Below are 14,670 nucleotides of genomic sequence, written 5' to 3'. Positions count from 1 at the left end.
GACCTTCCCTGTGAAGTTATTCCTGGCAAGTTCATGGCACAAACATATGGGGACATTCTGAAATGGAAGAAGCATCCTACAGGATGGCTAAACAGTTACTTGAACCAGTCCTAATCACAAAATCATATCTTACATCCCAAAGTAACCTCCATTATGGTATGATCTGTCTAACCGATTTGATTGAACATTAATGGTGGAAGCATATTTTATATCTGTATATTTAATACAATAGCTTGATGTTTGTCATTTCCTTCATTGTTTAAAAAAAGCAAGCAGCAGATATTCACTGACAGATTACTTGATTACTTATGAACTACATTTTCAAATGGTATCTTTACCAACAAAAGCTTAGAAACAATGATATTTATCAATACCATCAGCTACAATAAAGCTGGGGACTCTCTTAAAAAAGCTGTGGGGGTCTAGTGGAGCACAACAGATTAAATTTCCTATAGAGCCCATATCTTTTTTTCACTGGACCTTAATTTACCAGGTAGCAGCTGACTAGTTGAGAAGCAGTCTAGGGCAATATGACTTCCATCTGCGCATATCATATTAATTCTAATAGTAGGATAGTCTTTCCTTGTCCTCTTGTACAATTGTGATAAATATAATAGTATTTACATACAATATTGTGTATAGGCACATTTTCAACAATACTCGCAAAGATAGCCTTTTGAATATTGTTATATTCAATTTTGCCTAGTTGATTTGAACAAAATACAATACTCACATTTTGATTTGTGCATACTACAGCAAAGTTATCACATTTATTATTACTTTGTAAGTTCTTGTTCAGATTATTCATTTTTGGGGAGGTAAAAATGCAGTGGTGGAAAGTGTTATAAGTTTTATCGTGGAGTTGTAACATTCCTCATTCTTAATACTATTTTTGTTCTTACACCAGCTGCTCAACTCCAGCATTATTCCGTCCACTCACCGTCATTGTGTGAATTGTGCTGTGTTCATCATAAACACATGAGGTAGGAGAGATAATTAAATTATTTTGCAAATGGAAGCTAAACTATTGGATGACTGGGATTACACACTTTCAATTATTCAAATTCAAAAGGGATTTATCCTGTTTTAGGAAAAGCGTGAATTACAATTAATCATCAATAAACAAATCCTTATCTTACCATGTGAGGCACATGATACAAGTATTGTGACAAAATTGACTGTTAAAGCTCATCATCTCTTGGCAACTGTCCTTGGTTTTGCTTCATTAGGAGTGCATAATTGCAGATCGCTTGTGTCATAATGTGTTTCATGAAACTGCCAGGAATCTTTGCTCAAAAATATTGTCATGGAATTGAAACATTCTTCATTCTTAATACTCTTTTTGTTCTTACAGCTGCTCAACCCTGGCATTATTCCATCCACGCATTGCTATTGCGTGAATTGTGATAACTTTGCTGTAATATGGACAAATCAAAATGTGAATACTTTGTTCAGAGCAACCACACAAAATTGAATTTAACAATATACAAAAAGCTATCTTTGCAAGTATTGTTTTTTTAACGAACCAGATAAGAGTTCTAAGGAATATTCACAAAGACAGCAAAAAGTTGTGAATTTCAGAGCAGCACAGGGCAAAGGAAAAAAAACTGGTGCAAAGAAGTAGAACATGAGGAAATAAGGAACTGCAGATGCTGGTTTACAAATGAAGACACAAACTGCTGCAATAACTCAGCGGGTCTGGAAAACATGTTTTCGGACAGGACCCTTCTTCAGAATTATTTAGAGGTGGGAAGAAAGCTAGAAGAGAGGAGGGGCAGGACAAAGTTGACAGGTGATAGCTGGATACAGGTGAAGGGAGTTGGATAGGCCAATGTTTAGTAAAAGGCCAGAGATTCAATGGTGTGAGACAAAAAAGGATTGAAATGTAGTTAATTGTGCAGCTAGAGGAAGGAATGTAGGTGGAATGGGAGGTGGAGGGGAGACGGGGAATGTAGGTGGAAAGAGGGTGGGAGAATAAAGGGAGAGGGGAGGTTGTAGTTTGCCCAAAATTGGGGAATTCAATGTTCATATGATTAGGTTGTAAGCTATCCAGGGGGAATATGAGGAGGTATTCTTCCAGTTAGTCTCACCGATAAGCAGGAGGCCACATTGGGAACACCGGATGATGGGGACAGAGGAGGTGCATGTGTACCTATTGTTTCACCTGGAAGGTCTCCTGGGGGAGTCCAAGACCTGGTGCCTAGCCTCAGCGCAGAAATGATCAACCTGCCAGACTACATTTGCACCTCCCTTCTCACTGGGTTTAATACCAGTGTTGGGATTGTTTCTGAGCTAGTGGAGGTCTGTGTTTTCAGAAGGGGTGACATTGGAGTATGTAGGGAGAGTGGTAAACTCAAGATGGTCGTATGGCAATTGGAAATAAAAAGTTCAACATTCAACCCTCTCTGGATCTGTTCTATTTCCAACTGTTGGTGCGACATCAATTGTCTTGACTTCTCCACTCTTCTTACTTACTCCAATCTCACCCGTTCTGAACGCACAGCTCTCAACAACAATCCCGTATAATCATTCTGAAGAAGGGTCCCGACCCAAAACGTCACCTATCCATATTCTCCAGAGATGCTGCCTAACGCGCTGCATTACTCCAGCACCTTACATCTTTTAATAGAAAATGGAATTGTACAGTAAACATTTACTACAGCAAATTGCTTTTGTACTGTCCTACAATTTTCTGTGTTCATTTCCACTGCACAATTCAGTTTATAAAAATATTTTATTTCAATTTAGTAAATTGGGAGGAATTAAATTTGTCCTAGATTAGCATTGTGGATAAGTTTTAAGGAAACTGCATTTTTTAAATCTAATTCTCTGGCACAGGTTAAATGGCTATTTATAAATTATTGGAACCAACGTCATAACAGTCATTTATTCCCAATTTCCCTGAAGGAATAGGTCACCTCAGTGACACTTGTTTAGGAATATTTAAAGAAAATTATTTCTCATGTTGGGACTTATTTGAACTATTTTTACTGTATGTTTAAAACAGATGGCAAATACTTTATTAAAAAAAAATGTGTTGCTCATTACGAATAGCATTTTAGTAAACTGGTATTTATAGCTATATTTTTCCTAACAGACTACCACATTTATGTTCCTTGGCTATTGTCCTTTGCAAAGAAAAACAGGTCCTTCCTGTCTACTCTAAGCAGATTCCTCATTATTTCAATCTGTCATGATATGGACTGCAGATATCAAATCCATCGAATATTTGGTCCTGATTGGGTGCCTGATTGAGTCCCGCAGCTCTGCTCTTACTCTGCATCCCCCTAGTCATAACAAAGACAGAGTCCCCCTTGGCCACATCTTCCACCCCATCAGCTGTCGCATACAACATATAATCCTCCGACATTTTCGCCACCTCCAACGGGATCCCACCACTGGCCACATCTTCCCATCTCCTCCCCTTTCTGCTTTCCGCAGAGACCATTCCCTCCATAATTCCCTGATCAATTCGTCCCTTCCCACCCAAACTACCCCCTCCCTGGATACTTTCCCTTGCAACTGCAGAAAATGTTACACTTGTCGCTTTACCTCCCCCCTCGACTCCATCCTAGGACCCAAGCAGTCTTTCCAGATGAGGTAGAGGTTCACCTGCACCTCCTCCAACCTCATCTACTGCATCCGCTGTTCCATGTGTTAACTTCTCTACATCGGCGAGACCAAGTGCAGGCTTGACGATCGCTTCGCCCAACACCTCTGCTCAGTTCGCACTAACCAACAAGATCTCCCAGTGGCTCAGCACTTCAACTCCCCCTGTCATTCCCAGTCTGACGTTTCTGTCCTGGACCTCACCATTGCCAGAGTAAGGCCCGGCACCTCATATTTCACTTGGGTGGTTTACACCCCAGCGGTATGAACAGTGACTTCTCTAATTTCAGATAGTCCTTGCTTTCTCCCTCCTTCCCCTCCCCTTTCCCAGCTCTCCCACAAGCCTACTTTGTCCCCGCCTCTTCCCCCCCCCCCCCCCCCCCCCCCCCCCCCCCCCCCCCCCCCCCCCCCCCCCCCCCCCCCCCCCCCCCCCCCCCCCCCCCCCCCCCCCCCCCCCCCCCCCCCCCCCCCCCCCCCCCCCCCCCCCCCCCCCCCCCCGGCATCAGTCTGAAGAAGAATTTCGGCCCGAAACGTTGGAAAATAGGCAATAGGAAATAGTTATAACGTTGCCTATTTCCTTCGCTCCATAGATGCTGCCACACCCGCTGAGTTTCTCCAGCATTTTTGTCTACCGACAAGTTTACTCTGTTCATCTTTATGGTCAGCTCAGTGAAATTGGTTGCTTTATTGACCTTAGATATTGTTGAAGGCTTGCAGTAGGCATATTAGGCAAGATCCACTCCAGCTGAAAAGTAAAGTTAAGTTACACAGTAATCTATTGACGTGGCATCTTCACCACTTTAGTACCAAAACCATGTAATAGGAAGACAATTCACCACCTCCAGTTATTCCCCTTGGTCAATGTGCAGAGCCCATGATACGATAGCCTCAAGAGACTATCCGGGTAGTAAGCTTCACTATTACATTGTATCTGTGTAGGGCCTGCCTTCATTCCTTCCTTCCAATACCTTACTCTCCCCAGTTTTACTTTTGCTCTAATTGTTCCTTCACTTACTCCCCAAATTTCTTCCTTTGCAAATATCGAGCTTTCCCAGTGACAAGGTTGTGAAGGATGCAACAGATGATGACAATGTTTCTAATCATTTCCAGAAAGCACTGTAGGCCAGGCTATATTGTTGGGGATGCTGGAAATATCACAGATGATTCTAGTGGCACTCTCCACTAGGCTCCTGGTGATTCTGCAATCGATGTAAAAATACTATGCTATACTAGATAAATCACAAAAAGGAATTGAAGCCAAGGAGGAAAATTGGCCTTGTGCACCATGCTGCTGCTCAAAAATACAGATTAGGGATAAAAGAATAATGCAAACACCTAAAAGTGCAGTTTCAATTGTACAACACTGAAATAAACAGCGTTGGAAGAATGAATTTTGAGGCCAAGGAGTGTAATACAAACAATGCATCAGCAGCCAATTCAGTTGCAGTGAGTTAATAAATAAATGAAGTTTCCAATCCTGCATCAAGTGTAGGATCTCAGATGTGATTATCCCTAAATAATGCTGAGGGAATCCTAACACAATTTCTCTCCATCGCTGGAGAAAGTGAGGCAGAATGACAGTTGCGCAATTCTGGAACACATTTACATACAATCAGCTGAATGCCAATGGTTCCTTCCATTGATAAGGAGAAAAATAGTGTATGAGTAAAGCAGCAAGACATGTATTAAAAAATTGTTTACAGAAAAGAGTAGCAAAAATAAATAAAGAAAACTTCAAAACGACTTCCCAAAACATCAGCTATCCACATTCTCCAAAGATGCTGCCTGACCCGCTGAGTTACTCCAGCACGTTGTGTCCTTTTAAATAAATATATGCACCTTAGAGGTAAACAAAGAAGAAATTATAGATGGGAATAAAAAATGGCCATGGTGTTAATCTGTTTTCACTGTGAAATGTACAATGAGTGTTATAGAAATAGCAAGAAACAAAGGATTTATTACCAGAAGGAAAAAAAAACCTAATATCATGAAAGGGAAAGTGCTGGAAAAAAATTAAGATTAAGAGATGAATCTCATAAACTGCATCCCGAGGTTCTAAAAGAGCAGGAGCAATAATTTTTCAAAATGGTATCCAGCATAACGTTTTACTCTGTCCTTTCATTAAAAGGATACAGGCTTCTTCAGTGTAAGGAACTGTGCTGGTAGTTCCTCCTACAACATAACTATAAAATGAAACTTCCAGCGTGTAGCAATAGGAGGTGTCATCCAGAAGACCACCAAGGAAACGGCGTCCTGTGCCTGCCTTCAGAGCATCCCGATTAAAGCAAGTACTAGACTAAAAAAAAATTAACATGAAGAATTTTAGACCAAATCACTGAAGATAATGTCATCACTGTCGCATTGCACAGCACAACAATGGTCTGATTTTTCACACTTTCATGAGCTCAATGTAAATTAAGTCACACCTCTAATGAACAGATCGCAACAGCAGACGTTTGACAGCAAAATAATTAATATATGAGCAAAAGACAAAACTGCGGGAGGAAGTTCCTAAAGCAGCATTTGTGGAGGCAAGGGTATTGTCAATTTTTTGGGTTCAGGCATAGCATTAAGATGATGCAAAACATTTGGGTTCAGGCATAGCATTAAGACGATGCAACAATCTTAATCAATTTTGACCCAAAGGTCGAGCATTTCTTTGCAACCACAAATGCTGCCTGACCTGATGAGTTCCTACAGCAATTTGTTTTTTTCCTCCAGATTCTAGTATCTTCTTTGAAATATGAAACTGGAAAATATTATATGCATTTTAAATTGTGTTTAAAATAGTTTGTGCAAAAATGTAAACTCCTCAGGAGTATAAAGGTCAATTAATTATTTTTGATTATTATGTGATTCTTTTGAAACCATCTACTTATCCAAGAAACATGGAAAATAGGTGCAGGAGGAGGCCATTTGGCTCTTCGAGCCAGCACTGCCATTGCGGCTGATCATCCACAATCAGTAACCCATGCCTGCCTTCTCCCCATATCCCTTGATTCCGCTACTCCCTAAAGTCCCTAACTCTCTTTTAAATTCATCCAGTGAATTGGCCTCCACTGCCTTCTGTGGCAGAGAGTTCACAACTCTCTGGGTGAAAACGTTTTTTCTCATCTCAGTTTTAAATGGCCTCCCCTTTATTCTTAGACTGTGGCCCCGGTTCTGGACTCCCCCAACATTGGGAACATTTTTCCTGCATCTAGCTTGTCCAGTCCTTTTATAATTTTATATGTTTCTATAAGATCCCCTCTCAACCTTCTAAATTCCAGTGAGTACAAGTCTTTCCAATTTTTCCTCATATGACAATCTTGCCATCCCGGGGATTAATCTCGTGAATCTACGCTTTACTGACTCAATAGCAAGGATGTCCTTTCTCAAATTACGGGATCAAAACTGCACACAATACTCCAGATGTGGTCTCACCAGGGCCATGTACAACTGCAGAAGGACTTCTTTACTCCTATACTCAAATCCTCTTGTTATGAAGGCCAACATACCATTAGCTTTCTTGTACACCAGGTCGCGTTGCTCTTCCCTTTTTCCTAATCTGACACCATTGAGATAATAATCTGCCTACTTGTTCTTGCCGCCAAAGTGGACTGTCTCTGTACTGTACACTGACAATGACAATTAAAATTGAATCTGAATCTGATAACCTCACATTTATCTACCAGTATCAGCCATAATAAGTTGGACGGCACAGTTGCTTGGCGGTGGAGCTACTGCCTTACAATGCCAGAAACCCTGGCTTGATCCTGACCTGGGCTTCTTGTCTCTACGGTGTTTGTATGTTCTCCCCATGACCTGCGTGGGTTTTCTCTGATAACTTTGGTTTCCTCCCACACGCCAAAGGCATACAGGTTTGTAGGTTAATTGGCTTGGTATAAATATGTAAATTGTTCCTAGTATGTGTAGGATACTGTTAGTGTGCGAGGATCGCTGGTCAAAGTTGACTCGGTGGGCCGAAGGGCCTGTTTCTGCACTGTATCTCTAAACTAAACTAAACTAAGAAGGTTGACAGATTTCTGGACACATAAATATGATATGTAGATAGAAGATAACCTAGGATCATATTGAATGGAGGAGCAAACCTCAAGGACTGAAAGGCCTATATTGCTTCGAGTTTTAATGTTTCAACATTTTTTTGACTAGCTTTAATTAATTTAAATAACTCCTTCATGGAGTCTAGTTTTTACAACATTTAGTTTGTTTAATTCCTAGCTTTTTAGAAAGTACTAGACTAAGTGGGACCTGTTGGGACCCAGTCACACGGGAGGCCTGGTCCCCCAACGCAACCCATTCCTCAACGCAATATTTGAACGGGGACTGCGCAGGTGCAGCTAATTTCCCCTCCTCCAGATTGGGGAGGGGTTGTGGGGGAGGGGGTTGTGGGGGAGGGAGGGTTAGTGGGGGGGGGGGGGGGTTGTGGGGAAGGGGGATTGAGGGGAGGGGGTGTGTGTGGAGTGTGGTTGTGGGGGGGCGGGAGGGTGTGTGGGGGCCATGGGGGTGTGTGTGTGGGCGGGAGGGTTGTGTGGGCGGCGGCGGGGGGTGTGTGGGCGGCGGGGTGTGTGGGCGGTGGTGTGTGTGTGGGGCAGAGGGGTGGGTGTGTGTGGGCGAAGGTTGTGTGTATTGGCGGGGGATGTGGGCAGGGGGGATTCTTGGGGGGATGGGTGTGTGCGCGTGGGGGAGTTGTGGGCAAAAGGGGTGTGTGTGGGCGGGGGGTAGAGTGAGCTCAGAGAGAAAAGACGGAGGAAAAGCCATGGGGGCATCACGGGGAAGGTGGGGAGGGGGGGGGGGGTGGAGCCAGGGAGGGGGACCTGACAGGTAGTGGCTGGAATTGGCGGTGCGATGGGGACTCATAGCGGGCACTGGTCATTGGTCGTTCTCTTCCGCTTGGACCAGAGTCTCCGCTTTCCGTTTGGCAACATCGGTGACATCTCCGACTCCGGGCTGGGCTGGGTCTCTGACTCTGGGGCTGGGCTGGGCTGGGTCGGGTCTTCGACACTGGGCTGCTGTTTGGGACGGGGCTGCTGCTTGGGGTGGGGCTGCTGCTTGGGGTGGGGCTTCTGCTTGGGGCGGGCCTGCTGCTGCTTGGGGCGGGGCTGCTGCTTGGGGCAGGATTGCTGCTTGAGGCAGGATTGCTGCTTGAGGCGGGGGGGGGGGGGGGGGCGGGGGGGGCGGGGGCGGGGCTGGGCTGTTTTGGGTCCCTCCGTAAATCTAGTTGGAAACCTCCGCCGAACCCCCTCAGCGTCAGTAAAGGAGCCATGGCGCAGGAAGGGGCGAACCGTCCCGGGGAGTGACAGGGAAAGAGACTAATCTGCGCGGCACCGCCTGGCAGGAGAAGAGATTAATCTGCGCACACGCGGTTTTTAAGATTTTTAAAACCTTGCTCATTTTTACGACATTCAACCGATCGGAACAAAACTAGGCACAATCGCAGCACAGCAGAACGGTGAGTGAACTGGCGAAAAATCATATCGCGAACCATTTTTGTGCAAATAGAAAGTTATAGATAGATATAGATAGATAGATGATTCGGATTATGTTTTGAATTTATGTAAATTATACTTTTATAGCCAATACATTTTTGGTAGAAGCATTTTAAATCTATTTGCTTCCCTTCAAAAAATTGAAAATAATGTATTTAAAGGTTATTCATATACTAGACTCAATAAAAGATGATTTTTTTTAAAAATTTACAAAAATTATATCTCCAGAAGTCCAGTTTTGTTCAAATTATACCATAAGGCATTCTTTAAAAAAAAAAAAATCCTTTCAGGCACTGACGTCTGTTCGCATCTGTTAGATTTGCTGTTTTAGGCAGGAGATTTCAAACAGCCAACTTCACCCAAGGGAATAATAAAATATAAAGTAAACTGCATTTGTCGTCCAAATTAATTAAAAATAAATGGGTATTATGAATTTCATAATGTTATGTTATGGTGTTTATTATTATAGCAAAGTTTGATATGCTTTTTGTGTCAGAGAATAACTTTCTCAATTTATTTTAAGATGAAAACTACCTTTCAACATACGGTATATCAATGATTGTGATAAAATCCAGCCCTGATCTTCATGAAAGAAATATTTACGTGATAGAAATTAAAGCAGATTATTGCAGATGACAGAAATGTATACAGAGAATAATTCTCATGGTTTCTTTAAGGATATTCAAATGAAATCATATTATAAAGGAATTGCAATAAATATCTAAGCTGGGACAATTCAACTCTTGTGAAATACAAATGCTAGTGAATGTAGCATTAATTCATTCAATCTCCATAATGGCCTTTTTTGTTTTTAATGTGTTGCTAAGACCAGACAATTACATATGTCATTCCTTTTAAAAGAAAGTCCTCAAATTAATTACCATAGATAAATAATATTGCATTCACAGGGAAAAGCATTATCAGCAAAAGGCAATTTTAACATGTTTATTTACTGCTATTTCACACAATAAAATGGCCACACTTTCATGGAATGACACAAGGAGCATTTTTAATGGAGACCAATAGAGATAGGCAGGGAGCTGAGACACACAGGTACCTACTCAACAACTTTTAACCAGAAAGATTTAAAATGTATGATTGCCATCAGACCAAATTCATGAATTCAACTTTAATTTCAATTGTTCATGTTTCCCAGTTTACAGCTTTTAAATATGGAGAGAGAGAATGTATGTGTGTGAGGGAGAGAAGATGGTGGGATGAGTGTTGGTACATTTTCTCACAGCCTTCCTTACTTCCTCATAAGTGAGGTTTGGTACAAGTTTATGCAGTGAAGTAAGAGAATGCAGAGATCAAAAATTGGCATTGTGCCACTGTTTAAATCTGAAAAATTATATTCTCCATGAGGAATATGAAATGTATTTCTTTAATTCGAGAAGGGGTGGTCAGGGAAAGCAGGAAACTACAAGCCAATTAGGTTCTAAAAACCTAAAAGGAAAAATGGTAAGTTATTATTAAAGATATTATAGCAGGGCATGGGGGAACGGTAATCAGGGTTATCAGTCAAATTCAATATTGCTTGCTTCAAGGGAAATCACATATGACAAATTTATTAGTGTTCTTCGAAATAGTAGCAGGTGCTGTGAATAGAAAGGAATAATTTGACAAGGTGCCATATCAGAGATTATTGCAGAAAATGTAAGCTTGCATTGTAGGAAGTGTCATTTTTCTGTGAATAGAAGATTAGTTGAGAGAAGATGCAGAAATACATGCAAAGATTTGTTTTGGTTGGCCAAATATACTGGGTACTATGCCAAAATATTCAGTGCTGGGGCATCAATCTTTTATATAAATGACTTGGATGGATAGTTGCTAAATTTCCTGATGCCACAAAGATAGCGAGGCAATTGTATAGAGGTCATAACAAGGACATGAATGATAATAGATAGGTTAAGGGAATGTGGAATAATCTGGCAGATAGATTTCAAGTATAATGTGGGAAATATGACATTGTTTTGGCTGGAAAAGTATCAAAGAAGCATATTATCCTGATTATGAGATATTGCAGTTCTGAGATGCAGAGGGGGATCTGAGAGCACTAGTGCTTGATTTGCAAAAGGCTAGTAGACAGGTACAGCATGTAATTTGTAGCATCTTGATCAAAAGGTGGTAGAAGTAGAGTATTAAAATATTTTTAAGGTTATGGTAAATAGGTACTTGATAAACAATGGGCTGAACAGTTACCACAGGTTGATGATAATGCAGAGTTGAGTTTACAGTCAGATCAGCATGTTCTTATTAAAATGTTCAAATCAAGTGGTCAACATATTTGTATATTACATGATCAAAATGTCTTTATAATCTACTTCACATTCTTGATCTACTTCTGATTGGCACGGATAGTACTGGGGTAATGTCAGTGGCCCCTTAAATCTGCGATGTTATGGAATTCCGTCCCTAAACACCCGGCCTTTTTACCTCTTTTTTATTTTTCCTCTAAAAAACCTTGCACTTTGACAAAGTTCTGTCCCTGCATCTCATTATGTGGTTTGATATATTTTGACTGGTAACATGCCTGCAAAGTATTATGCAATTTTAATGGAAGCTACTGTTATTATTCAATCTACCTAAAAGATTCAATAATCTTTGCCGCAGGAGGTCACAATACTATTATGTCAAACACAGCTCTTATCTCTCTCACAGAAGTGACTTTGTGCCTGCAAAGTCAGCAAGGGATAGAACAGAGACCAAAGATTAATGGCAATTGATCTTTGAGTTAATTTACATAGCCAGCATGAGTTTATCCAACCATTGACTCTACTAAAATCAATGAAGGGCAAAATCAGGTGGGATATACTTTGAACCTTTGACCCAAACTCATTTAATTGTCATCAGGGTTAGTTTAAAATAAGGGGAAATCATTTTAGACTTTTCAGAGTGGATAATAGAAAATGAATTGGTTCAAATTTTAGAATATTTAATTGCATATAAATTTTTTAATTTTCTCAATAGCCGACTTTTCTTATTTTCCACTGCTGTACTTTCTAATATATTGACACCATCGCCAAGATGGTGCAGTATTAACAGGATTTAGTGGGCTGCAAGTATAAACCACTAGCATAGTTTTTCTCCCCTTAAGGTAAAATACTGTAGCTGCATTTCAATGATATATCCAATCTAGCAGTCAAATCTTAATGCCCAGGGAATTTTCAAGTTGCAATTTACATATTAAACATTCATCTGGTAATACAGCAATATCCATAAATACCCCCTGTGAAAGTCTTGGTACATCTCCAAAGGATCTGTCAAAACATTTCATGGAAAATAGACTGGCTTGCAAAGTTTATTATGGAGAGAAACAATTATGTGCATATTGTAATGTGCTTTTTGTGCAATAATATTGTTGATAAAGAAAACTGAGGAAAATGCAAGAAGTCTGTAATGCTTTTCTGTGGCTATTCCTGACATGCTAGCTCAAGGTGACACCTGGACATGCACAATGGTATTTAACTTGAAGTAATACTGGAAGTTCACATCACATATGCAATCTTAGTGTCACCGTCCGGTCCCTTCTGCTAGGTAAAATAGTCTGCATGGGAGACCTGCTTTAATGCAGTTAAAGAGGTCCAGGCTGAGTAAATCTCATATAATTGAGTCTGACATTGGTAGCCTGCCTTTGGCCGGTCCCCTTTAAAATACATAAGCAACGGCTCACCCGTGCAAATCTTCATATCCTCTCTGATTAATCATGAGCCTGCCCTTCATCCCACCAATCAATCACAATTCTCCCCAATAACCTGACAGATCCACAATCATCCTGAAATGTCTACCACTACCTAATATTTTGTAACCAGCCTCTCAACATTACATCAAAAATGGCTGGCACATTTAAATAGTAAGTATAGATAAGCACTTTTGTTTATTTTTCTTTATTTTAATATATATTTATATTCTAATCAATTAATAATAGCATTTAAGTAACTAAAATACATTTACAAATTTTAATTTATTTCCAGGTATTTCAAATCACTGGCGATATTAGCTTTTTGAGGGCATCAGGCCAAAACAAGGGTGGGTGTTATTTCCTGCTGTTTGCAGCCTGGCTATCTCTTGTAGACAACTATATCTAGCAGAATGGACCTGATGGTGACATTGAGACTGCTGTTCAATCAGTCTGTCTCACACTTTCTGCTTTAATCTCTGGTCTTTGTTCCAACTATCCATCCACCTGCCAAGCTTTGCCCTGCCTCTTCTCTCTCCATGCTTTCAACAACCCCCCCCCACACACACACACTCCACCCACCTACAATCAGTTCGAAAAAGGGTCCTAACCAAGAACATCATTTATCCATATTCTCCAGAGATGCTGCCTGACCCATTGAGTTACTAAAGCATTTTATGTCCTTTTTTTTTGTCTGTAATGATTAGTTTGCTATGAATCACGATTTACTCTATAAAAACAGAAAATGTGTTTCTCAACAAGGTAAAGCAGCATCTGTGGAAAGCGAAACAGTTAATGCTTCAGTTCATTCGGAAAAGAGAAAAAAATAAGTTGGTTTTTGGTAGGTTATAGAGTCATAGAGTCAGAGAGCGATACAGTGTGGAAACAGGCCCTTCGGCCCAACTTGCCCACACCATGTCCCACCTACACTGGTCTCACCTGCCTGCATTTGGTCCATATCCCTCCAAACCTGTCCTATCCATGTGCCTGTTTTTTAAATGTTGGGAAAGTCCCGGCCTCAACTACCTTATCTGGCAGCTTATTCCATACACCCACCACCCTTTGTGTGAAAAATTAGAAGATGAGGCAGTAATATGTAGGTCACAGGAAATATCTATGAAATGTTGAGTCCAAGTGAGTTAATGGGGGCAGTTTTGAGCACACTAAGCTCCTTTGTATAATATGTTACAAATGACAACGATGCAGCCTATACAATTAGAAAAATAACTTTTAGCTTTTATTTCAGATTTTCAGCATCTATGCAAAAAATAGAGACAATAGACAATAGGTGCAGGAGTAGGCCATTAGGCCCTTCGAGCCAGCACCGCCATTCAATGTGATCATCGCTGATCATCCCCAATCAGTACCCCGTTCCTGCCTTCTTCCCATATCCCCTGACTCCGCTATCGTTAAGAGCCCTATCAAGCTCTCTCTTCAAAGTATCCAGAGAACCGGCCTCCACCGCCCTCTGAGGCAGAGAATTCCACAGACTCACAACTCTCTGTGCGAAAAAGTGTTTCCTCGTCTCCGTTCTAAATGCCTTACCCTTTATTCTTAAGTATATGCAGTATAATATAAATAAATGTGAGGTTATCCACTTTGGCGGCAAAAACAAGGGGGCAGATTATTATCTCAATGGGGTTAGGTTAGGTAAGGGGGAGGTGCAGCGAGACCTGGGCGTCCTTGTCACTGAAAGTTGGCATGCAGGTCCAGCAGGCAGTGAAGAAAGCTAATGGAATGTTGTCCTTCATAACAAGAGGATTTCAGTATAGGATCAAAGAGGTTCTTCTGCAGTTGTATAAGGCTCTGGTAAGACCACATCTGGAGTATTGTGTACAGTTGTGGTCTCCTAATTTGAGGAAGGACATCCTTGTGATTGAGGCAGTGCAGCCT

General features: G+C 41.1%; 1 protein-coding gene across 1 annotated transcript in view; it reads right to left on the bottom strand.

Moving 5' to 3' along the window:
* agbl4 (AGBL carboxypeptidase 4) overlaps positions 1–14,670 on the bottom strand; it is a 440,437-nt gene that overhangs the window by 53,205 nt on the left and 372,562 nt on the right. The window contains exon 11 of the mRNA XM_055642477.1: positions 5,743–5,905. Within this exon, the coding sequence (XP_055498452.1) occupies positions 5,743–5,905 (163 nt within the window). The remainder of the gene's footprint in view (positions 1–5,742; positions 5,906–14,670) is intronic.

The sequence above is a fragment of the Leucoraja erinacea genome, chromosome 10 (genome assembly GCF_028641065.1).
Source record: "Leucoraja erinacea ecotype New England chromosome 10, Leri_hhj_1, whole genome shotgun sequence".
NCBI lineage: Eukaryota > Metazoa > Chordata > Chondrichthyes > Rajiformes > Rajidae > Leucoraja > Leucoraja erinaceus.
The sequence above is the reverse complement of the archived record's forward strand: the minus strand, read 5'-3'. Positions and strand labels throughout refer to the sequence as shown.